The following is a 24,033-nucleotide window of genomic DNA, read 5'->3' as shown; positions in this document are numbered from 1 at the left end:
ACGGCGGCGCTGGGGCGGGCGCACGTGCGCGCGCGGTGAGGGACCGGGACCCGCCGCGGCCCGAGGGGCCTCCGGTAACACCGACACCGCCCCCGGGCCCCCCCCGCTCAGCCCCCGCCTGGCGGCTCCCACGCGCGCCCGCTCCCTCTCCTCCGGAGCCGCGGCGCTGCCGCCCCTGGCAGGGATCCCCCCCCCGGTGCTTGTACCGAGCATCCTCCCGGCGCCCTCCTTTCCGTCAGCCCCGGCACCGCCCCGCCCTGCGAGCCCGCCCCTCCTCAGGTACCCGAACCGCATCCCCCCGGCTGCCCCCCATATCCCCTCAATTCTGCCCCCACGAATCCCCCCGGCCCCCCGTGTCCGTGATCCGCAGCACGCCCGCTGTCCCAGCACCCGTGCCCCGACCCGCCCTCACTTTCCCCCCCGCGCCCCGCTGGGCTCTTGCTGAGCACCCAGCGGGCTCACCCGCGCTGTGCCCATCCATCTGCCGCCTGGCCCTGTGCCCTGCCCCGAGCCCGCCGCCTCTGGAGCTTCCCCTCAGCGCTCCTCACCGCTCAGCACGGCTTGCGCCACATCCCAAGCTCCCTCACACGTATCCTGCTTGTTCCCATCGGCCGGGGCGTTTCTTGCGTGCTCCAGACTCTTTCCTTGTTGGCTCCTGTCTTCTAAGTCCCTTGCTTGAAAACGTGTGTGTAGACCGCTATTAAATCCATTAGTGGCTTGAGTTTGCTTTCCTTTTTTTATGCTCTGTTGTTTTTTTTTTTCCCAGTGTTCTTGGATCAGATAGTGACTCTTCAGGCACTGATTTAAATGACCCCTTTCCTTTGCTAATATGCAAGAGGTACCTGCCCCCAGTGCCCCCGCTGTTCGTGTGCCGCTGATTTAACATGATACTTCACACTGCCCTTAACCCAGTGCGTTCTGTAATTCCATGTGGGTTTCTGAAAGATTTTTCTTCATTTTGTGGCGTTTTGGCTTCTTTCCCCTTACGTGCTAGAATTCCAATACTGCTTGGTGTCCTTTGTAGCAGTTTTCCCCATGTTTTCATTGTTTTGACTCCCATTTTCCTCTCCCTGATCTCTCACTCTCTTTTGACACTTCTTTCCTCTTGTTGAGATCTCTTGTTGCGTTGGGAGGGCTGCGACCGACCCAGACGCAGAGCCTGGCTGCTGATTCTGTCGCCCTGTGACCCGCAGGCCTGTGACATGGCCACGGACGTGGCCGAGCCCGTGGTCCCTGACTGCAGAGGGGACGGCAGGAGCGCTGCCAGGTCCGACGCCGATTACCCCCTGCGGGTCCTCTACTGCGGAGGCAAGTCCTGGGAGCTCCCTGGCTGGCACGGGAGCGGGAGCACGCATCTCCTCCTGCAGGAAGCCACTGAGGCCATTGGCACAGAGAGGGCATCTGGGCATTAGTGTGATAGCAAGAAGCGGAGTACATCAAACCGCTGTACTGTGTTTAGAAGCGTCCTTTGCTCGTTCTGTTTGTAGTTACGCGGGTGAAATTTAAAGGGAAGTAAACTCTCTGGACGGGTGTGTTTTTAGATAGGAATGTCATTTTGCTTCAGGCTGGAATACAGTAGGAAACAGCCCTGTTGTGTGTGAAAGTGTGCACGGTTGGTTTGGCTGTCCCCTCTCCGGGACACTGGCAGCTCTTGGAGAAAGGAAAGCTGACCAAACCACCTGGTGCTTTGTTCAGTGTCTCTTTGGCCTCAGGTAGATGTGGTGTTTTGTTCTGTAGCTTTTCCCAGCCTTGGGCTTCTCCTTCCCTTCCCTCAGTGACTGGCAGCTCTTGCTGTGATGGTTTTATCCTAATGCAGAGCGTGTGAGCACAGGTCTAATGAGAGAGGGATTAAAACATGGAGTGGCAACAATAAAGAAATGTTTTTCAGTCAGTGTGTGGTTATAACCAGAAGTTATGTAAGAACTCATCCCTGACTTTGAAACACCGTTTGGAATTTAATTACTAAGGCTGTAAGTAAAAAAGTGAAAAGTAAAAATTCCTTTTGTAATCTGTTCTTTTTATTCCTCCTTCTTTCTCCAGTCTGTTCGTTGCCAACGGAGGTGAGTTAATTGTTGTCCAAATTTCCTTCTGTCCTATTATGCCCTGTTTTGGTGTATTTGTGATGCATTTTGTCATTCCTCCACTAACAACATTCATATGGCTTTTCTCTAGTACTGTGAATATATGCCCGATGTGACTAAATGCAGACAATGGTTAGAAAAGAATTTTCCAGATGAGTTTGCAAAACTTACAGTTGGTAAGTGTCTTTTATGTTTTCTAACTGATATGTGTCCTTGGACATATTTAGAAATATCTGAGCTTGTCCAGTTCTTATCTCTTTCCTTTTCCTGAGGTATCATGTGAAAGTTAATGCTTTGGATGCTGTGAAATGAGTTTTATAATGTCACAAAACACTAAATAATCAATTTGTAGTTTCATTAATAATCTTTGAGCTTTCTTAAGGTTCCTGCCATAAACAGTCACCCTTGCACATGTTTCCCATCAGAGTTAGTTTATTGGATTTTATGTCTTTCCAGTCTACAGTGGATGACTGGAGGAAAGGTCTTTAATAATGGGGAAATTATTTGTTTGCATTTGGAATTTCATGTTTAATATTATCATTATTTCTGTCTCTCTGTGCAAGAGCCTGTATTGAAATTGTCACTGTAGCTTGGAGCTGAGGCTTTTCTGGAGTCTAATTTGCATAAATACTCTAATGAAGATGTAACATGCATCAGTCATAAGGCTGCTGCACTTCAGCATAGTTTACTGATTCAGCAAAATATCACTTTACCTTACTTTCTGTTCCTGTAAGGCTGCAGGTGTTTGATCACTAATTTTTTTTTTCGCTCACTCCTTTCTGCTGCATTCAAGAAAATTCACCTAAACAGGAAGCTGGGGTTGGAGAAGGCCAAGGAAACGTGGGAGGAGGAGAAGAAGAGGAGAAGAAGAAGCAAAAGAGAGGCAAGGTCTAAATAGTTGATTGTGGTACTGATTTCAAAGCAGTTTGGGGCATCCCTTTCTCACCTGCTGGTCTGGAGCTGGGCATGAACTCCTTTCATTTTGGTGGTTAGCTCTGGAATATAGGGAATATGTAGGGAGTATCTTCCTCCCTGTGGTCTGTGCCAGTGGAATTGTTGGACAGGAGGGCCAGGCAGGGAAAGGTGACCAGCATCCTGTGCCCCACTGTTCCTGTCACCACTGTCACACTCAGTCAGGGAGCAGTTCCTCCCAAGCTGAAATCAGCTGGCATTTCTCCCGGAATGCTGTGCCCTGTTGAGCAGCACTTTATGGGCTGCTTGCAGAGTGGAACAAAGGCTGCTTCCCTCTGTTAATGCCTCATGACTCTGCTTTTGCCTTTGTTCCTTCCACCTCTCTGTATTCACAGAACAGGATTTGGTTTCATGCTTTAAAATCTGTTACCCGTGTCTCCATTAGCAGCTGTGTCTCCTCCCAGCAGTACTATGAAAAAGATTTTCAAAACCCAACTTTGGAAGATATAAAGTTATGTGGAACAATTTAAACACACCTTTATCTTTGATCATTGGAGCTCTTTCTGCTGAATTAATTAACATGCTTTCCACCATAAATCAGAGTTCTGGAGCTGTTAATATGCATTTGCCTGTGCAGTGTCAGTTGTGTGTTATGCTCCAGAAATTATGGTTAATACCCAGTAAGTTTCATATTTTATGCCACATATATTTTTGTTTTATTTTTGGTATCTTGGCAACCAGTTTAATATACCTTCTCAGCAGGCAATGTGTAGTGACAACAGCAATTCATGTTCTGTAACTTGGATGCTTTTCCCAGAGATTTCAGGAGACTTTACTTCAACATTAATTTGTTATGAGGGGCGGTATGATTAGCTTTCAGTCTGGTGGTTGGTTCTAAAATAATAGTGTTTAAAATATGTGGTGATTTTTCTCCTAGAATCTAAAGTTCCATAAAAACTTACAGTGTGGTGTTAAGCAGGATGATGTAAGAGTGACTATTAGAGTGTGAGGGAAAACAAGAACAAACTTCATAAGACACTGCTGAAACTCACTGAAGGAAATTTAAGGCAGAAATTTACTGTCTAAAAATTTTCAGACACCAGTTTATAATAGAACAGAATTGAAAGTGCTGCGTGTTAGAAGCAGAAACAGTCACAGGGGTTGGTTTACTTGTCATAAATTCTTTAGGTTTTCATGCTGAGAAGGTTCAGAAACATGAAACTTTGGTTACCCTGGAAAAACATGATGACTGTACACAAAGTTAGCTGAGATCTTAATCTGGCTTGAAGAATCCTAATGAGTGGAATGTATCTTTTGCATGCTTTGCTCTGACTCGGAAATGCCTGAAATGGGGAGTGTTCCCGCGGGCTGGCCTAGGAAGAGGCAGGGGGAAAGGTGCTGTTAAATGCTGTGGAACTGGGGTGCTGTGGCTGGCTGCTGTCACAGGTCTGGGGTTGGCTGCTGGCTCACATTTCCACGTCTGGTTCATCGTGGGGTCGTGCGCCGGTGTCCAGAACTTGATCTGCTGTTTAACCCAGCAGCCTGAGGAAAGCAGGACCTCGTGGCCTCAGGAAATGGGCATGAGCAGCTTGCTTTGCCTCAGACACCAACCATGAGGATGTTAAAGTAGTTGTGGAAAATATCAAAGAAAAATGCATTTCTCGGGCTACGCCCAAGGAACAATGTAAATGTAGACCAAACACAGTGATAAAGTGTGGGGACGAGGGGTTTTTTTGCTGATTATAGTGGGGGTCTGCTGTGCAACCTGAGTTTGAATGCACATTTCACATGTATATATTATTATTTCCCATCAGACTGGACTTTGATGCATTGGGATCTTTCTTAAATAATAGTAAATCTCAGACAATAAGCAAAATACATTTTTGTGTTGGGGAGTTAACAGTTTCTTTGTTTAGAGAGACAAAATCTGACCTTGTATGCTTTTTTCTTTGATGAACTACGACATAATTTAATTAATCATGTAACCTTATGCTCTGTTTTAAAGGTGGAAGAGGTCAGATAAAACAGAAGAAGAAGACTGTACCACAGAAAGTTACGATAGCTAAAATTCCCAGAGCAAAGAAAAAATATGTCACAAGGGTGTGTGGCCTTGCCACATTTGGTGAGTTTGGGTTTTCCTGGTATTGGTTGTGCCTGCCTTTAACCTCATGATGCTTCTTCTGGCTGTATTCCACTGGGGAATCTGCTTCCAGCTGTGAGATTGAAGTCCCAAGGTGCTTTTAGCAGTTCCAAAGCATGTCAAAGGTACGCTGACTTCCCACAGGGATAAATTATTAAGGCACTTACTGCCATGATTTTTCAGACAAAGAGGGTTACAGGTTTTTTTGAAACAGGGTGCAGACTCACCTCAACAGAACATGTAGAGGACATTCAGCAGTTTCTGCCTTGAAGCATTTGTAGATCTGTAGAGTCAGATGTTGTGGGTGTAAACAACACACTTGGCTTTCAGTGGAAACTCTAGCAAAGCTTCAACTCTAAAGTGCCACTACTTTTTCAAGTTAAAACAAGATTTTGGCTTTAATCTTGAGAAAATATTTTTATGACAACAACTGTACTTAAATTGTTCATTTTCCCCTGGGCAGAAATCGATCTTAAGGAAGCACAAAGGTTTTTTGCTCAGAAATTTTCCTGCGGTGCCTCAGTAACAGGAGAAGATGAAATCATCATTCAGGGGGACTTTACAGATGACATCATTGATGTAATCCAGGAGAAGTGGCCTGAGGTAATAAACCCTTCTTTCTCTCAGGGAGAGACATGCTTTTCCACACTGGCCTGTGATTTACCAATGACTTTGGAAAAGGGTTTCATCTTTGGCAGCACAGATTGGTGCACAAAAATAAAAGAGCAGTTGTTGCATTCCCACCCTACAGTGAGGAAGGCATGTCAGAATAAATGCAGCTGTCAAATATCTGTGCCTTCTTTGTGACCATTTCTTAACAGTGAGTGTCTTAAGTATTCTTACATTGCCATCCTATTTTTCAACCCCTCTTAAAATACTGCAAAATTAAAACAAACAAAAAAAGCCCCAAGCCCCACACATTTGTGCTTCAGAAGAGATCAGCTAGTGTGGGTTGGGCTGAAATTTAAGGCTGAGAGCTGTAATTGCAGGGGCTTTCTCTGACTCTCCCTTGTCCTGGCATTTCCCAAGTGGAATTCTTTCTGGTTTAGCTCCATAGGCCTGTCTTTATTCCCAGCCCTGCAGGCTCAGCTGTGTCCTGTAAGCACATGTCACTCATATGGGATTTACAGAAGGGGATCTGGAATGGGGCTGTTCACTTCTCCCACACTTCACTGCACTTACAGGGGTGCACATTGAAGGAGGCATGCAAAACGAAAATATTTAATTTGCTGTGTTGTGCCTTTTTCTCCCTAGGTGGATGATGACAGCATTGAAGATCTTGGGGAAGTCAAGAAGTGATAGTGGAAGACTACCTTTATTTAATTACATGGTTATAAATGATATAGCAAAAGTGAGGCTTCTAAATCCATTTGCTCTGCAGTGAAACTGTGGAGAACTCATATCCTTGGCATTCTCTGTATAGGCTGCTTGGTTTCTTTTTTGTTCTTGGGGGTTTTTTGTGATATTTGCCAAAGTTAAATTGAGGTTCTACCATGCTTAAGCATGAAGTAGATTTAAATAAAATTACTGTTCCTCACTGAATAGTTTCTGAGGCTTTTTGCATCTACTTTCCTCTACACATCTTAAAGAGAAATAAGAATTTAAGGCATTAAAAGTTTGTTTTTCATCTGCTTTTCTTTCTGCTGAGCTTAACTGAATAAGGCACGTGGCTGATGTAGACACTTTTACCTTTCATTTACCTGGAGTGAATTTTAGAAATCAGAATAGAACAAACATTCTAAAGGTTTGTTAGCAGTGAAAGAACAGTGAGTCCTGAAGAGGTTATTCTACATGCCTGCCAATTTAATTATTTTGTTAAGTGGAAACACTGAGAAATGTGTGAATATGACTTAGAAATGTATCCTATTTTCATAATTCCAAAGATCTCCTAACCCTGCTGAGGCAATTGTAATGGCTTTATGCTTTTAACCTGCAGCTCATAAGAATGGTAGTAATGAACACAAATTAATAGTGAGCACCATTCCGTGTTGGCAGGTGGGGTGGGGTGCCAGCTCTGCTGTCTGTACTCCCACAAACAGCCTCGAGCATCGATTTGCTGCTTTTTGTTTTGTTCATTTAGTAACAATAAATGCTCCCTGGTGGCAGGGCCCTGGAAGCGACATGCTCCTGTCACTGCAGAGCCTCCGTGAGATGAGAGCCAGGGGGGTGATGTGTCAGACTCTCTGTTCTCTTCCTGTAAGGTTGCTTTTTTCAGTGATTTCTATGTAGAAACCATGGGGGTATCTGGAGAGATAACTCCATCCCTGTCGTTGGAAATAGTGTCTCTCAAGAGCTGCCGGCATCTCTGTGGTCCTCCCACTTAACACTGGACAGGGAGGAAGTTGCCTCCAAGCCTTAACATGCCGGCCTGGTTATTCCTCATCCCATATTAACAACGTTGTTAATTATCACATTCTTCTAGCAGCTCCAGCCCCGCCAGCAGCGCCCCGGGCTGAGGCGGCGGCCGCGGGATTCGAACCCGCGCCTCAAGGACCCGACCCGGGAGCGCCGGGCCTCGAACCCGCGGCCCGTTGGCTGCGGGGGGCGGAGCTTCCTCCAACGGCGGGCGGTGCCGGCGGGCCGGGGGCGGCCGGGGGCGCTCGGCGGGTAATGAGCGGGGGCGGAGGGCAGGGGAAGCCCTTGCGCTTAGGAAGGGCCGCTCCAGCCGGGCGGGACAGCGGGGGAGCCCTGCCCGGGAACGGGAGTCGCTGCCCGGGGGTGGTCCCTCAGGGCCCCGCCTCAGGCCCGCGCCCCCGGCCCGCCCGCTCCAACGCCGCCTGTGCTCCCTCAGGGTCGGCGCCTGACGCGGGTGTGCAGCGGGGCAGCCTCCATGCTGAACGTGACATCCTTGAAGCGTTCCCCGTTCCACGAATGCCTGGCAGAGCTCTGGCCCGCAGTCCCCCATGAGTTCATCACTACAGCGTTCTGCTTCGCCCCAGGTAAAACGTGAAAGTGCCGTTAACGATCGGCTCTGTTTTCGGTAGGAGGGTGCTCACGGTGCTGCTGCCGGGTTCAGTCGTGGAGAGCGGGTGGTGCCACCTTGTTCTGCAGAGGGCTTCGGTCAAGGGCCGCAGGTGGTACCACGAGTACAAGGAACTTCTTGGAACGGTCTCTATTTATAATACAGACATAGCTCAACTAAAAATAACCCCCTCGAGTTTATTATGAGAGAATTTGTCCCTTCCCTTGTGTTGAAATGCATTCCGTGTCTCACCTTTTGTAGGCATTTAGCCCTGATTGCAAGAACAGCATCATTAGGAGGCAGAGACAGGAGCTCAAGCTGTTAATTGCAGAACTGAAAGATCGTGACAGGGAGCTCAATGACATGGTGGCAGTGCATGAGAGACACATTCAGGCCTGGGAAGATGATCGCCAAAAAATACTGACTTTAGCAGAACAGTGCAGCTTATTAACTGGTAAGTGTTGTGATGTAAAGGATGAGATCTTGCTCCTATAAGCATGTTCAGGTGCTTCAACCCCTCAATAACAGTTTTGCATCATATAAGGAGCCATTTCCTACCCTTCAGCCTTTATTTTATTGTTTCTCTGAGATCTAAACTTCCACATGGTGCTGAAGTGATCTGATCTTGAAGGGGGTGTGATGATCAGATAACTCTTTCTTGTGTGAATGTGTGAATTGCATCTATGAATTCTTTAAAAAATAATCTGATTAAATAAATGTGGGGGAAGAGAAAAATTTGCAACCTGCCGGCGAGTTATAGAGCCTTGTGCCCTGAGGTTTTGCTGCACAGCTCTGAACAGACACAAACCACCCAGCAAAACACCTGGTGGCTCTGAACAGTCTCAGTACAGAGCTCACCACGCAGTTCCTGTTCCATCTGACCTGGGTAGCAAGGGAATCCTCCTTCATGGTGTGCAGCATAAGCATCCAGGTCTGAACTGTGTGACTGTAAAACACTGGGTTAAATAATTTCTGAGATTTAAGAAATTGCATGACAGCCTCTCAGCTCTTTTCTCACATATAACTTTGTCTCCTTCTTTTTCAGGTGAGCTGAATGAGAGAAATGCAGTTATAAAATCACTGACCAAAAAGTTAAAGTTATTAGAATCCCAGCATAATGACAGTAAGATAACACTTGAAAGCACACGACAGAAGTTTAAAGAGCTCTCCCAAAAAGTGACAGATTCATCTGTTCACTGCCAGGCTCTGGAGGTAGGGGTTGAGTAATGGTCTGGTTTTGTAGTCCATGCATTTACAGGATGCCTGTGATGAAATGTAACATTCCAAAACTGAGACATGCAGGGTATTAAGACCCTTGATCACGAGCAAGTTGAGGATCAAAAAAATTGATTTTACTCCAGTCCTCTTTTCTCCAGTTTGCTCAGGATCTCACACTGCCATACACAATGTTTAAATAACGTTGGGGACACATTTACTGGGAAAAAATAATAACTCTGAATCACTGAAGTAATAGCTGACACTTATTTCTGTTCACTAGGAGAAAAATCAGAGTCTCCACTGCTCAGTTTTGGAACTGTCTGCTAAAACAAGCCAGCTGCAAGCGAGGGAACAGGAGCTTCTCTCTCTGCTTCAGATGAAGGTAACATCTGTCAGCTCGTGGGCACTAAATGTGGTCAAGCTGCAGTGCAGCTGTTGGTGACTGTGCCACAAGGCTTCTGTCACTGGTGATCTCACTCATGGTTAATTCTTAGGCTTGTTTGAGAAGGGAAAAATGGTCAGCAATAAACTGGTTTGTTTTCACAAACAAGCTTGTTTCCAAGATTTCATTTGGGTGGGTTTTTTCCTCAAAAGCTCAGAAGGAAGTCTGTGGATCACTTTAACAACTGCAGAAGGATGTACTGTTTTTTTGTCCAAACCCATCCATGATATAAAAAATAAGAATTAATTGTGTTTCCTATTTCAGAACAAGGCCTTAATTGAAACAACTGATCAGATTAGTGAGGTTACATCTCAGTTTAAAACACTGGAGAACACACTGCGTACAGCAAAGTTGGATGAATTCAGTCACAGCAGGGAGCAGCAAGACCTCAAGCTGACACTGAACGATGTCATGTGTCAAGTAAATAAGATGAAAGGTAAATGTTTCTGCTGGGCACCTAATTTAGTGTAGGCCAGCACGATTCCTTTTCACTCTGGGAAATGCTACATTTTGTTTTACAGATATCCTCTCTGAAAAGATGAAAGAAAGCAGCAAGAACCAGGAAGAAATCAGTCACCTGAAACAAGAAAATGGCTGCTTGAGGAGTGAGCTGATACTGGCAGGTGAGGGTGGGCAGTTGGCATTTCATGCCTTGGCTTTCAACGGCTCAGAGAGTTCTGGGCAGCAATTCACTGATATCTGTGAAGGAGGCAGCTTGTTACCTGCCTTCCTTGCAGTTTAATAGAAGTATGTCCCTTGTGGGCCATTCTTCTATGAAGCAATATCTGGGGCTTCTGCAGGGACGCTTTATTATAAAATCTTGTGAAAGCACAAAGTTCACCAAGGTGATTACACGGGGAGGAGTGAGTGGCTCAGGGAACTGTCTCCTGAAAATGTTGAGATTTTCTCTTCTCTGTTGCTTTCTTTAGGTTATGGGATTGGTTTAGTATGCAGGCCTTGGTAAACTGCATCTTGCTCTCCATAATCCCTTTGGTTTTGGGTGGAAGAACATCTGGTGCTGCAGTGGATAGGAAAGGTCACTGCAATATTCCTGGGGATAACCACAGAGACCTTGAAAGGCTAGGTGGCCAAAGGTGTCCTCTGCTGTGAGATAATTTCCTTGCCTATCATTTTTAGTTTGCTATTTGACCTTTGTCTGATATTGATGCTATGTCTCATTATTTTAAAACCAATAAAATGGGGAAGTGTTTTGCTGCACTTCTCTCTATGCGCATGAATTAAAATTAATTAACTGAATTTCCTTTATGCTTTCCTCTTTTTTTCCCCCACTTTTCATTTCCCTTTTCTCTTTTCCTTTCTGAAAACGTTAAATAAATCAGTCAGCGAAGCACAGTGTTGCTGCTAGTAAAATGAAGCCACGTGCTGAGGAAAAGTCCAAGGAAAAGACTTGATTTTTTTGTTTTCTTGTGGGTTTTGTGCTCTTTTTATCTGTTGATCTTAAGAAACTGCTTCTGTTTTGTTTCAGTGCCACCTCCTACTGCTACAGACACAGCATTAGCAATGCACTTGCTTTGTTTGTATTCACCTGAAGTAATAAAAATAATTATTATCTTTTGAAACAGTGGAAGAAGCACAGAGAAAGGACCAACTTTTTCAGTTTGCCAAGTCTAAGCAAGTGCGGATTGAAAAAGAATTGTCCACCTTGCGACAGGTACAGCCCTGATCGTGTTTCTGCTCCGAGGTCAGAGGAGCATTTTCAGGAATATCAGACCTGTGTGGAACAGTGTAAAAAAGTTACATCTAGATATTATTGATTAAGGAACAGAAATCTGTTTGTGCCTTGCTGGGATCCCTGTAGAATGTTGATTTATTTCATTTGGGGTTAAGCTGAAAAGCCCATGATGCTTCCAGGCTTGGGAGGCCACGTGAAGGCAGGATTGGGGTTGCACACCTGCCCAAGGTGAACTCAGCAGAGTAAGGGACACAGTGTCCTGGCAGGTCTGTTTTTCACAACCTAAACCCTGTGTGTTCGCCTGCTCTCAGCTGAGGTTCTCAAAGCATGTTCCACTTCTTAATTGCAAATAATTGATGGGTAGTTACCTTCTTCATTAGCTTCGCAGAAAAACCCCTGCAGTGAAAGCCAAATCCCATGATCATCATCCATGTCCTGTAATTCTGTAGCTGTGAACAACATAATAACAACATGTATTAAGTATCAGGTAACAGTAATGATATTTTATTTATTGTTCAGTGTGGTTCCCTCTTAGAAGAATATTCTAATCTTCTAATAGAAATCCTGTTTATTGCTGCAAAACATTTTTTTCCTACATATATGCAGGGATGTCCTCTTAGATTTGGAAGTCTTTGTCAGTAATTTGACTACAGGCATTGGCTTTTAAAAACATTTTGAGGATGTTTTTGGAAGACAAGCACTGTGGTACTACCCGATGATGATGTTCCTGCACCCAGACATTCACCAGTGCCCTTCACTGCCTCTAACAGGTCTGTGTAAAACAGCAGTGGGACTTGCACTTCCTTCATGTCAACTTTGATAGCTGTCAGGACTCCAGGCAAAAACATGAAAATGCATCAAGTGGAAGGAGGTAAAGGCATTTTAATTTTTTTTTTCTTAAATAGTTTGTCCTCAAAGAGAGACTTCACTGTTCAGCCCCAGCTAACATCCTGACAGGGGTGTGTGCTGGGTCAGGATGGCTTTGCTGGAGTCGACCACAAACATCCAGTGAAGCTGTCAAGTACCTTGTGTTTTATTTGGTCAGGAGAGACCATGAACATCAGTCACAGACCAAGTGTTGTAGCAGGCCAGACAGCTCATGATTTTTTTTTTAGAAAGTGAGCTAGTCTGGTGGTAGGGGTGTTAACCTGCCTCCCGACTACTTTTATTTAAAAAGCAACATTTATTTTAGGAAGCAAACTTAGAGAATTGGTGCACGCCCTGGAGGTTCGAACAGAATCACCATACTGTGATTAAAACATTAGGGAACTCTCAGACTGATTTTGAAAAGTAACAGCCAAATCTGGGCAGATTTTCTGTGGGGTTTTGGCAGGATACACACTGGTGGTGTGTGAGCTGCTGCAGAACCGTGGCAGCAGCTGTGTTCTGTAGAGCTTTAGGAGTGCACTGGGGGATGCTCTTTACCTGCAGTGTTTCTGACTTGTTTTTGTCGTGCCGTTGTAGCTCAGGGGCCCCACTCCCTGCCTCTGAAAGCCCCAGCGAGACAGACAAGGGTAGGACTGAGGGCAGCCACAGGATGTGCGAGGAGTGTGGAACTGCACCAGTTCCAGCAAGTAGGGTAAAACCCACCCCTGAGATGTGTGAAGTAGATAATAGACAGTTACTGAATGCTTCAGACTTGGAGGAAACTACCTCAGCATTGTTAAACCAGTGTCAAAAAGCTGTGAAAGGCTTGGCCCTGCCTGTGGAAGAAGGAGAAAAGCAGGATGTTGCATCAAGCTTTGATGAGCTAGACAGTGAAAAATTTCATGAGGTAAACAACACAAGGCCATTGAGAAACAGGGAAGTTGGAGAGAATGGAGTGAAAAGCAGAGACCAAAAAACCTTTGAGGTGTCTTTGCCTTCATATGACCGTTGGCTTAAAATCAAATCTCGTGTAGATTTGCAAAGCACTTTAATCCAGAGCAGCACCACGTCTGACAAAGCTGATAATGGAAACAAAACCTGGGAAGAGAGATCTGACACTGTGTCTGACCAGAAAAGCAGAGAGACTCCTGTGACTTGCAAGTCTGACTCTGATTCCAGTATTAATAACTTCATTGTAAATAAAGATAAACGGTGGAAGCCACTCTCAGATCTGGAATGGCTGGAGATTTTCAAACCCAAAAGGAGAGGTGGAGATACGCACCATGGAAGAGATTACAGCTGTTTGGAGACTGCACAAGAGATGAAATGTACCTGCTCAAAAAGGTTATGAGTTTTTTGCCTTTAAGAAATAAGCATAAGCTAGACTTGCGTAGAAACTTAGGTGTATAAGCTCTCAGTATTATCTCAAGCTATGTTTAGAGTAAGTGCTGCTTTAAATACAGTTTTTCAACCTGAAAAGTAAGAAATTTAAAATAAAAATAGCTCTTAAAGTATCGTGATTCTATTTTTATGCATTTATTTTTTCTCCTCTCTTATCCCCAAGAGCTGTGTGGGCAGGAGAAGCTGCAATACCATATAACTTAGCCAAATAAACTAATTGAGAAAATCTTACAATTTTTTGAAATCCCAGGTGTTGCTCGTGACTCTGATGGGTAAAATATGTTCTGATCAGAGCTGGACTTGTACAGTGATGTTTCTGTGAGGCAAGAAACAGGTGCAGGTTGTGTGTGATGCTTTAGTGACTGTGTTATTTCTATTGAGAAATCACATCTTGGCTGGGCAAGAATGTAGGACACAGCTCTGAGCACACGCTGCTGCCTCTGTCAGGGCAAGAAATGAGATGGCAAGACTTAAAGGACAGCAATCTGTCCACTCTCCAGCTCATGGGACTCTATCCTTCTGTTTGTGCTGTGGGAGGAGAAGGACGTGTGGTTGGGGACGAGCAGGATGAGGTTTCTAATGCTGAGAAGTGTCAGAAGAAGACCCAGGTGCCTCAGTGATGTTGGAATGTCTCCGAGATAAAAAACCTGCTCTGCATTTACAGAAGTGGCTTTGTGCCTGCATAAGCAAAGGCATTCAGAGCTGGGACTTGCTGTGGATTTGTTCTGTTGGTTCCTCTATTTCTGTTCAAAAAATTGATTTACCCAGCTCTATGTTAGAAGGATTTCTGAAGTTTCACAGCGATTTCATAGCTGCTTTTTAGCCAGAGGAGAGGAGCCTTCCAGCTGGTGGTTTGACAAGCACAGCTGTTTAAACCTGCTCACAGTGTTTGCCAGCAAGCCTGCCCAGCATCCAAACAGATTAATGTTATGGAATGGAAAGGTCTGATGTATGGATGCTTTCATTCAGTGTGGCTTTTGAAACAGAAATATTGTAGGAATTGTTGCTGCAGTGAGACAGACCTGTTCAGAAACAAGGTGAATGGGCAGCCACTGAAAAAGAATGCTGGCCTGGCACATTCCCACGTGCCTTAGCTGAGCTTCACTCTTCGTGTGGGCTCTCTCTAGTTTCCACTGCCTATAAATCATTGGAAAGACTCCACTCCCCTTGTGTCTACCCTGACCTTCCTTATCAACTCCCCCAGCAGCACCAATAACATACTGCCATCCCTCCAAATCCCTTTTGAGGCTGCATCATGAAAGCTGCTTTCACTTTTTGTGTTGTCCTATTTGTCTTGTCCTTGAGTGAATTTTAAAGGGAAAGGAGCAAATTCAACCTGGGCAGTGCAGCTAGAAGATATCCTCCAGTTAGGGGGGAGCTGTGGGATTTACTGCTGAGCTCTCCAGTTTTCTCGATGCCCACATTTGGTCCTGGGGCCCTGCTAATTGGAGATGGATTGACTCAGTGCAAATCCCTGACTCTCTGCTCTCCAGCCTCTGCTGACTCGGATTTGGCAGGCAGTAAATCCTCACCCGTAAATGGGAGGAAGGCAGGAGCATTGCTTCTGTGAAGGGATTAATGGCCGAGACCAGCACAACATTCCTCCTGGGACTTGGATCTGGATCCTCCAGTTTTCCATTGCTGCTTTCAGAGTGCTGATGATGTAGTTTGTGTTTAGGGAAGGGTGCTGGCACCTCCCTGTCATCCCAGCAAATATTTTTGCCATGAGTTCCTGAGTTCTGGAACAGCCAACAAGGAGGCTGTTAACAGTCAAATGCCTTCCCCAATAGCAGAGGGGATTGTGAAATCCCAGAGTGCAGGAACCATTTCTGTGTGCTCTGACCTGGTGACTTCATTTAGGTTGGGCCAACGTTTGCTGCCTTTGGATTTTTATCTCAATTCTCATTTTACAGATGAAGCATCAGCAGGTACTTGTTGAGTCTGCCTGGCCTGGACTAAGCCACCAATTCCTGAGCTATTTCCCTGCCTCAAAATCAAACCTGTGTCCCCTTCCTTTCCTTTTCCAGGACAGGCCCTGCTCATCTCGTCTCCTCACATCCCTGTTCCAGGCTGCTTGTTCCCTGACATCTCCACAGAACCTTTCCTTGTCAGAAACACAGACATGAGCTTTTCTCTCTTAAAAGAGCCTGTTTTATCCCAGTGTTTTATGGGAGAAGTGAAATGGGACACAGCAGACACTCATGAGCTGGCAACTCTCATGAGGGCTTTTTCCTAGATTGAATGTCAGTTAAAAATACACCTATTTTTAACAGTCTTGCCAGGTATGGAATGCATTGTCACACCAAAATAAGTATCTAAAAGAGTATCTAATAAAATGTCATCAATTCAAAGAGAATATTTGCTTTAAAATGCACATCTTTTTTTTCATTATTTGCCAGTCCAGGCAGGGCTAGCGCTCTGCTTCTGTTGTGTTGATGAATGTGGTTTGCTCCTATATTTAAAAATAAATAAACTCAAGCCTCTTTGGGAAAGCTTTCCTGTGATCTCTGAAGTGAGATGATAACTGTAAAACACTGTGAAATTCCCTTGAAAGGTACACCTACAAAGATTAATTTGCCTAATGGTTGATTAGAACCAGAAAGGGATTTGGGTGTGAGAGGAGAGCGAGTAGCAGAGTATTGGGAAGAGCAAAGTTTTCCCTTTGTGTGCTCTTTGCAAGGTTAAATACACACTCAAGCACATGGGCATGGAGCTGGTTGAGACTGGTTGAATGTCGAACCCTCATGCTCAGAGGATGAAACTGATCTGGGGAAGCTGTTAAACATGGGAGTGCTCTGAGGAACAGGGTAATCTCCCAAGCTTCTGGGTTTCCTTGGCTCAGGACCCACAGTTATTTATGTTGTGCCACGATTTTCCCTTGAAAGTTTAAAAAGGATGGTGATGCTGTTTCTGCCAATGTCTTGATTTTTTTTTTTTAACAGTGAAGGAAACGTGGATCTGAATTCCCTCTGCTTGACTTCTCCTGCCTTGACATCCACTAAGAAGAGCAACATGACCCAAAGTTCTGGGAAATTCTCTGATGAAGATTCCCCTCTGGACATCAGTGACCTGGCAGTGACTAAACCAGCAAAGAGATACTGCATGAACACAGTCAGTATCTTATTGCACAGTGCCCTTGACTGATTTTGAGGGGAGTTACGAGGAATTATGACTGACGGTAGGAATGCAAATGTCTCCAGGCATGGAAGAACTGGGTACTCAAATGATCAGACAGCAGGCTTATGGCAAAGGTGATAACACTTTTTTTTTTTTTTTTAATAGCTCCTTGTTGCCTCAATATGTCTTGGACAGCATAAATATAAATGAGGTTTTTTTTAAATGAATAAGGTTTTGGAATTAGAAGCTTGAGGAAAATGGGTGCTGGCTAGTTAGTAATTCCACTAAATATTTGGGTACACATGGATACAGTTAGCAGAAGCTATTGGACATTCTTTCTTTCCTGTTCTGCTTGGTTTTCCCTCTTTCTCATGTCTTTATTCTCCCCTTTATCCCTGAAGTACCTCTCTCGTGAGCGCTTAATATACCCACATGTGGAAATCTGTTTAAAATGGCATTAGGAAAGAGCTCTGTGTTTATCAGAAACACCAGCAGTTAGAGTCTGTTACTTTGCAGTATTTTGAACAGAAACATTTCAAAACCAAAGTGCTGATTCTTGGTGTGATATAATTCTTTGAAATCCTCAAAAAAAAAAAGATCCTTCCATAACTTTGGCTCCTTCTCTGTGTCCTGCAGGACACTAGTTCCCTGTTCTGGAAGCTGGAGCGCTCGTTGGCCCAGTCCCGACAGATGCTGGCTGATCTGGAGCTCAGCCTTCTCCACACAAGCATTCCCAACACCAACAACATGAGTAAGGTGCAGATTGCTCTCCCAGGACAAGGTTGAGGTCTCAGGAATACTGACTGGGAACATCCTTTCCCTTATGCTTGGCTTGCACTGCATTAGCAAAGCATGAGGAGGATATTGGTTGTGAGGAGACAATTCCTGCATGCCTTTGTGCTTGAATTTTTTATAGGATTCTGTTTGGCTGCTCAAGGTCATGACAGGATTTGACTCCTGCATGTGTCTGAACAGATGGAAGGCAGAAGTCATTTTGGGGCAAGCTGCAGGAGGTCTAGAAAAAAGTGAACACTGGTTCTTTCTGACTTGAAGCAAATGAGATGATTTCTCAGGCTCAGCACACACTCACTGCTCTGCTGTCCCAGAGACTCACAGTCAGAGCTGGTTTATTATTATATTCATGGAAAGGAGGGCAGTATAGGGAATATATAGGATACTTTGGGTGTGAATTTAAACCAGAAACTTAAATAAAGGCAGAGTTCTTGTGTGTTAGTAGTTTTAGCTCCTTCATTGCAGGGTCAGAGAATATATTCAGTGGTCAAAGAAAAGAACCTGTATGTAGCTGTCATGGTAGTTTATTTTATGAGCACAAGTGCTGATAAAGTTCCTGTTGAGTATTTGGGCAGCAGAAGTAATCAGAGAAAGAGTCACTTGTTTAGTAGGTAAATATCCATAAGAATGTCTACCTTGTTTGGCAAGGACATTGTACCTTTTGTCCCTAGCAATGAGCACACTTGTGCTGCTGTATATCCCAAAGGGAGGATTTAGGCTCCTGGTTTCAGAGCAGTGCTGAACCCTCGTCTTCATCCTCACACGTTTTACCTCCCTCTAAAAAGTTGCACTCCTTTTAGCCTTAGATGAACCTGACCAGGACAGCGTTGCTGTAAGGAGCAGACAAAGCCATTTTTATAACATTCAGAACCATAAACCCTTCGCTGTGCTGGGCCTGACTGTAAAGGTTGTGTGCCAGCGTTTGCATAAACTGAAAGGATATTTTGTTCAGAAGTTCCTCTGCAGGATTTCATTCAGTGGCAAAGACAGCAGCAGTTTAGTCTTTTGCAAAGACTCCTGAGTAGGAGGATTCCTGAAAAGCTCCCTGCACACAGTGCTTGCTTGTGGCTCTTGCCCAGCCCCATCAGCTGTCTGGCTCCCGCTCACTGCTTGGCACGTCACAGCTCAGCTCCTCCGTCTGCCCATGACTCTGCTTTAGGATCTGATGCTGCATTTTTGAGCTTGGAAATTGGCTTCTCCTTCAGCTTTAGTGGATAGAAAATGAAGCAAACTCGTGTGTAGTGGCGGGAGCAGATCCTGAGCCACATCTGTGGAACTTTGATCTACTTTCAGAGCAGTTCTGGGCAAAAACTCGTCAAGCGTGTTTGAGTTAATCTATGCAGGCCAGCTAACCTGTGCTTAAAAGCAGGCTTACCTGGGGCTGTTTTAAACTGAGCTTTAGAACAGAATAAATATGAGATACAGCCTTTAGAATTAAATCAGGGGGAAGCGGTACATGTTGGATTCTGTGCCCTGCTGGGGCGAGGAGGAGAAGGGGGAATTAAGAGCTGTACCCCTGCTGCTCACCAGCTTGAACCTGGCAGCTCTGGAAATTTTATTCTCTGAGTCCTTTGATTTCCATGTAGTATTTTTACATTACAATAGAAACAAGAGGACTTGCAGGAACTCTTCACAGAAGCCAGTTACCTACTGCAGAAGAAAGAGATGCTAAGCTTCCTTTTTTTCTCTGTGATGTTCCCTGAGCATGAAGGCGTTTTTAGCTTGATCTTTTTTTTGTTTGCTTCCCTCTTTATAAATGCATCTGCAATATTAATACACTTTATGGATTTTTGAGATGGGCCTGGCACAGGATTCTAAGTGCATTTCCAATAAAACTCTTGTGAGTACTGTAAAGCAAACAGATATTAAGTCAGCAAGTAGTTCCTTTAGTCAAATAATTAAACTTTTGTGAAGCGTGTTCCTCATCCTCGGGGCAGTCAGATCTTACAGCTTCATTCCCCAGTACCTGCACTCTCCTTATTGTAGTTAAAATCCTTCTGTGTGTTACAGATTACAGGATCAAGGATGTGAACATTGCTGAATGAGAGATTGGGAAGTTTTTTCCAGTGCCAAGGCCAAGGGCTGTTTTAGGATACTGTTCTTGGACTCAGAGCCCCAAAAGTAGAATGTATTGAATAGAGCTGTTTCAGAATATCCAAAGCAGCCTTGCCCACGGCAGATTGTTTTTTTTCTTTTTGAGTCAGGAAATTTCTCACTTTCGGATTACTTGTTCTCCTATTGTGTATTGGATGCTTGCAGTAGGCACCACCTTGTCTGGTTCTGAGGACAAAAGAGTAACCAGATATGGTTAAAATCCCGAACACCACATGAAACCGAATAAAAACCAGCAACAATGAGGAGAAAAACTGGCAAAAAAAAAAAAAAAAGAAACCTCCCAGTGCTGACACAGCCCAAGCTGTGTCTGCAATGGGAGGTTACCCCAGAGCCAGCTGGGCTGTGACACTGTGACTCCAGTTGTGGGTCAGCCTCCAGCCCATGGGGAGCTGGTGCTCAGTTCTCTCTTGGATATTCCAGCTGCAGTCCCTGAGCTGTTTGTGCCCTGGGGAGTCAGGCTGGCTTGCTGCACTCATGTTCTGCTGGTTCTGCTTTAAGCCTGGAGACACTGAGACTCCTCTGAGAGCCCGTGGGGTCTGTGGAGTGCAGCTGATGGGGCACTTGGGGGACATGGATGCTGAGTAGCTGGAATGCCAAACCTTCCTCTGCTGTAACCTTCCTGTGCACAGAGAGAGCTCTTCTTTTCCTGAAAAGAGCCCTGAGGTAAAAGCAGACAGAGGTTTTATAGGTTGAAGCCAGCGCTGTGACTTGCATCCTGAAACCACCAATGTTACAAAGCTTCAGGAGCAAATCCCCAAAAGTGCTGAGCCCCGTGCTGAGGCAGCAGAGTGGGGAGAGCACGCTGAGCCTACAGAAATAATCACATTTGCCTCAAGTGAGAAAGAGCTGGTGGAACAAACACACCACAATCCACTGTAGATCCATGACAAGAATGAGTGGCTCTCCAAGTCACTGGCTAATGCATAATTTACATTTTCTTTCTCTGTTAAAAGGCACTGAATCACTGTGATCAGTTAGATCTGAAGCAGAGCAGGTCCAGAAATAACCAAACATTTGTGCAGTTTCATATACAGAAGTGATTGAATTGATTTTGGTTGTGTTTGTTTGGTTTTAAATTGCTTTGAAACTCATTTGAGGGCAGGTGCGCTGACAAACATTAGGACAATTTCCTCCCTAGCTGCCAATGATTTAGCCATTCTCATCAGTCAGTTGTTTTGCCTCTAGAGAGAGGTTGGGTGGGAGGGGAGTTGAAGAACTCAGGAGCAGAGCAGCGAGGAAAAGGCTATTTTCAGTTTTGGACACAGCAGCATGTGCCAGTGCTCATAAAGGGTGACTCAGTGGCTGGCCAGGGGCACAAAGACCACTCCTTTCCTCAAAGCCAACTGGAAAGGTTTTATTTCCCAGCACCCCAGTGGTGGCCCTGAGACTGTTGCCTTTCTGTGAAGTACTTTGTTTACCTTTTCCTCTTTATATTTTTACTCCATGTTCTTACTCTGTTTGCAGTGTGAAAATTTGTGTAGTAAATTCACATAAAGTGTGGTCGTTTCATATATTTCAGAGGAAATGTTCCTGCTTTTTAATAAAAATCTTTTTCATTTTCTGCAGAGGAAGAAGTTGTTTCCAACACAGAGGTAATTCTGAGGACTGAAGATCATTGACCCAGCAGCTACAATGCAAAGTTACCTCATTTTTTTTTCCCGTGGTCCTACTGAGTGTTTGAAAGACTCACAAGTGGCAAGAAGATGTGACTCTGCAGGAATGTATTTTATCTTGAAATAAAACACAGAATTACACCAAGATTAACAAAGCTATTTTTATAGCTGAGAGCTCAGGTTAAACACTAGCTTGTTTTTTAAGAATCTCAAGTGTGTAATTGTTACAACAGAGGAACTATTTTTCTTTTTTTTTTTTTATGGTGGCTCAGAAGTATTTATAGAGTATGACACAGCCAAGCATTCTCCTTTTTTTTTTTTTAGCACATTGTTTTTGTTCTGGATTTCTTGCCTTGTAGAGAGAGATGAATAATGTTTATAGGAAGTTCCCAATTAGTGTTGTAAGCAGGAACTGCCTCCGATGTTGCTGAAATAGGAGAGCTGTCACCCACAAGATGGGCAGAACAACTTTCCACGCTCAGGAGCTGTTTTTTCCAACAAAAGTTTAGAGGATCAGGTGTGTATGGCCTCTGTTTGCACTGTAGAGGTAGCCAAGTATGATGTAACCTTTTTTTAGCATTTAAACTGGATTTATGTTTGCTGATTGGGCAAGATGTGCTGTTATCACAATTTGAACTTCTTTTTTAACGAGGAGATCAAATAATCTGATAAAGGTGATTCTTTGCTGTGTCTCTCTTAACACATTTAGCACTTGATTTCTGACATTTCTCAGCACAGACATGAGTGGGCTGCCCAGTCCTGTGTAGATTGGGAGCACTTTGGGACACCAGTGCCCCTCCCACAGCCCTGTGCCAGCATTTTTCCTGCTGGGGGGGAGCCAGGGGTGGGAGTTTCTGCCCATCCACTGCCACCAATTATTGCAGAGAAACACAACGCTTTGTGGTCTCCTTGTTAACTCTTTCATTTCATTTTCTGCTTGCTCTTTAATTACTCCAGTGACAGCCTTTCCTGCAGGTATTAATGGCCCCAGAATTCGGTGGCCAGTTCTGATGAGAGCTGCTGTTCTCCAGACTCTTTCCCTGCCTGCTCACCAGTGTTACCCACAGAGGGAAGCTCAGCTGCTCCAGCTCTTTCCAAGTTTCCTCAAGCCTCTACAGTGCATTTATTCCTCTTCCTGCACAGAACCTTCTCAGGCTCCATCCTCACAATCTCCTGCTGTGGGTATGACAAGAATTCCCCCTAAAAAGCAAATGATGACAATGCCATGATGCTCACCCTGAAGCTGTCCAGCAGCTACACAGAGAAATTGGTGCAACTTCCAAGCAGCAGCTGCATTTAAATAGTTTTGAGGTTATTGGATGAACTCACTGAGTTTAAAACCCTGGCGAGTTTAAAATGATGACTTTTAAATCAATATAGAAAACTGAGCTCAAGCGATGCATCAAGGATCTGCGGAGCCTTAGGATTTTGTGTCAGGGCTGCCCTGGATTTGTGGAATGGGAAGAAGGGGAATAACTGGGTTAATTTATTCAGCACTAAGTGACTTAAAACCCTACTACATTATTGACCACACTCTGATGCTCGAATGGAAAAGCTTCAAACTCGGTGCCTTAATTCTGGAAGCAGCTCAAATACTCCAGGGAGCCTTTTGCTATTGTATCCTTGGTTTGAATTATTATTTAAAGACAACAAAGCTTCTGTTCAGCCACGGCCTTTCCGCAGGGTGGATGCGAGCTCCGGTCATTGACTTTGGTAACGGGAATTGGTGTTGGAGCTCCGGGGCTCAGAACGAGCTGCGCGTGTGTGCAGGTGCAGTGGGAGAGGGGTGAAGATGGGCGCTGAGAAGGGACGGTCGTGCTGGCGGTGACCGCCGTTCCTGGTGTTTCCTGCGCTGGGGAATCACCTCGGTGCCTGGTGTCCCGCGGGGGCCGCTAAGGGACGTGTCCCCCGCTCCGTGTCCGTGTCCCCGCTCCGTGTCCCTTCTCCGTGTCCGTGTCCCCTCTCCGTGTTCGTGTCCCCGCTCCGTGTCCCTTCTCCGTGTCCCCTCTCCGTGTCCGTGTCCCCTCTCCGTGTCCGTGTCCCCGCTCCGTGTGCCCTCTCCGTGTCCGTGTCCCCGCTCCGTGTCCCCGCTCCGTGTCCCCTCTCCGTGTCCGTGTCCCCGCTCCGTGTCCCCGCTCCGTGTCCCCTCTCCGTGTCCGTGTCCCCGCTCCGTGTCCCCGCTCCGTGTCCCCTCTCCGTGTCCGTGTCCCCTCTCCGTGTCCGTGTCCCCTCTCCGTGTCCGTGTCCCCTCTCCGTGTCCGTGTCCCCTCTCCGTGTCCGTGTCCCCGCTCCGTGTCCGTGTCCCCTCTCCGTGTCCCCGCTCAGTGTCCCCTCTCCGTGTCCCTTCTCCGTGTCCGTGTCCCCTCTCCGTGTCCCCGCTCCGTGTCCGTGTCCCCTCTCCGTGTCCGTGTCCCCGCTCCGTGTCCGTGTCCCCTCTCCGTGTCCGTGTCCCCGCTCCGTGTCCGTGTCCCCTCTCCGTGTCCCCGCTCAGTGTCCCCTCTCCGTGTCCCTTCTCCGTGTCCGTGTCCCCTCTCCGTGTCCCCGCTCCGTGTCCGTGTCCCCTCTCCGTGTCCGTGTCCCTTCTCCGTGTCCGTGTCCCCTCTCCGTGTCCCCTCTCCGTGTCCGTGTCCCCGCTCCGTGTCCCTTCTCCGTGTCCCCGCTCCGTGTCCGTGTCCCTTCT

General features: G+C 45.7%; 2 protein-coding genes across 6 annotated transcripts; both read left to right on the top strand.

Moving 5' to 3' along the window:
* Positions 1 to 43: 43 nt before the first annotated feature.
* DENR (density regulated re-initiation and release factor) lies at positions 44 to 6,675 on the top strand. 2 transcript variants are annotated; one of them, XM_068208437.1, is made up of 8 exons: positions 44 to 279; positions 1,194 to 1,308; positions 2,041 to 2,060; positions 2,173 to 2,257; positions 2,875 to 2,964; positions 4,999 to 5,115; positions 5,597 to 5,736; positions 6,388 to 6,675. In XM_068208437.1, exons 2-8 carry the CDS (start codon positions 1,203 to 1,205, stop codon positions 6,430 to 6,432), a joined length of 603 nt encoding a protein of 200 aa, XP_068064538.1. In that variant the 5' UTR covers positions 44 to 279; positions 1,194 to 1,202; the 3' UTR covers positions 6,433 to 6,675. The 2 variants fall into 2 exon arrangements, with proteins under 2 accessions (XP_068064538.1, XP_068064539.1); XM_068208438.1 differs by lacking the exon at positions 44 to 279 and adding an exon at positions 820 to 838.
* Positions 6,676 to 7,926: 1,251 nt separating this feature from the next.
* Positions 7,927 to 21,498, top strand: CCDC62 (coiled-coil domain containing 62). Of its 4 annotated transcripts, none has more exons than XM_068208433.1 (12): positions 7,927 to 8,072; positions 8,357 to 8,549; positions 9,141 to 9,307; positions 9,594 to 9,695; positions 10,020 to 10,191; positions 10,277 to 10,378; positions 11,339 to 11,427; positions 12,219 to 12,319; positions 12,913 to 13,659; positions 16,659 to 16,827; positions 17,470 to 17,589; positions 21,307 to 21,498. In XM_068208433.1, exons 1-12 carry the CDS (start codon positions 8,037 to 8,039, stop codon positions 21,334 to 21,336), a joined length of 2,028 nt encoding a protein of 675 aa, XP_068064534.1. In that variant the 5' UTR covers positions 7,927 to 8,036; the 3' UTR covers positions 21,337 to 21,498. The 4 variants fall into 4 exon arrangements, with proteins under 4 accessions (XP_068064534.1, XP_068064533.1, XP_068064535.1 ...); XM_068208432.1 differs by having other exon boundaries at positions 17,470 to 17,614; XM_068208434.1 differs by having other exon boundaries at positions 17,470 to 17,620.
* Positions 21,499 to 24,033: the final 2,535 nt, after the last annotated feature.

The sequence above is a fragment of the Anomalospiza imberbis genome, chromosome 18 (genome assembly GCF_031753505.1).
Source record: "Anomalospiza imberbis isolate Cuckoo-Finch-1a 21T00152 chromosome 18, ASM3175350v1, whole genome shotgun sequence".
Lineage (NCBI taxonomy): Eukaryota > Metazoa > Chordata > Aves > Passeriformes > Viduidae > Anomalospiza > Anomalospiza imberbis.
The sequence above is the reverse complement of the archived record's forward strand: the minus strand, read 5'-3'. Positions and strand labels throughout refer to the sequence as shown.

Bases quoted from the DNA above. Each gene is read 5' to 3' on its own strand.
- CCDC62 (XM_068208432.1), top strand. From the start codon at position 8,037: ATGAGTTCATCACTACAGCGTTCTGCTTCGCCCCAG. The intron at 9,308-9,593 runs GTAGGGGTTGAG...TCTGTTCACTAG, and splicing joins TTCACTGCCAGGCTCTGGAG to GAGAAAAATCAGAGTCTCCA. The intron at 9,696-10,019 runs GTAACATCTGTC...TTCCTATTTCAG, and splicing joins TCTCTCTGCTTCAGATGAAG to AACAAGGCCTTAATTGAAAC.
- DENR (XM_068208438.1), top strand. The intron at 2,061-2,172 runs GTGAGTTAATTG...GCTTTTCTCTAG, and splicing joins TCTGTTCGTTGCCAACGGAG to TACTGTGAATATATGCCCGA. The intron at 2,965-4,998 runs GCAAGGTCTAAA...TCTGTTTTAAAG, and splicing joins GAAGAAGAAGCAAAAGAGAG to GTGGAAGAGGTCAGATAAAA.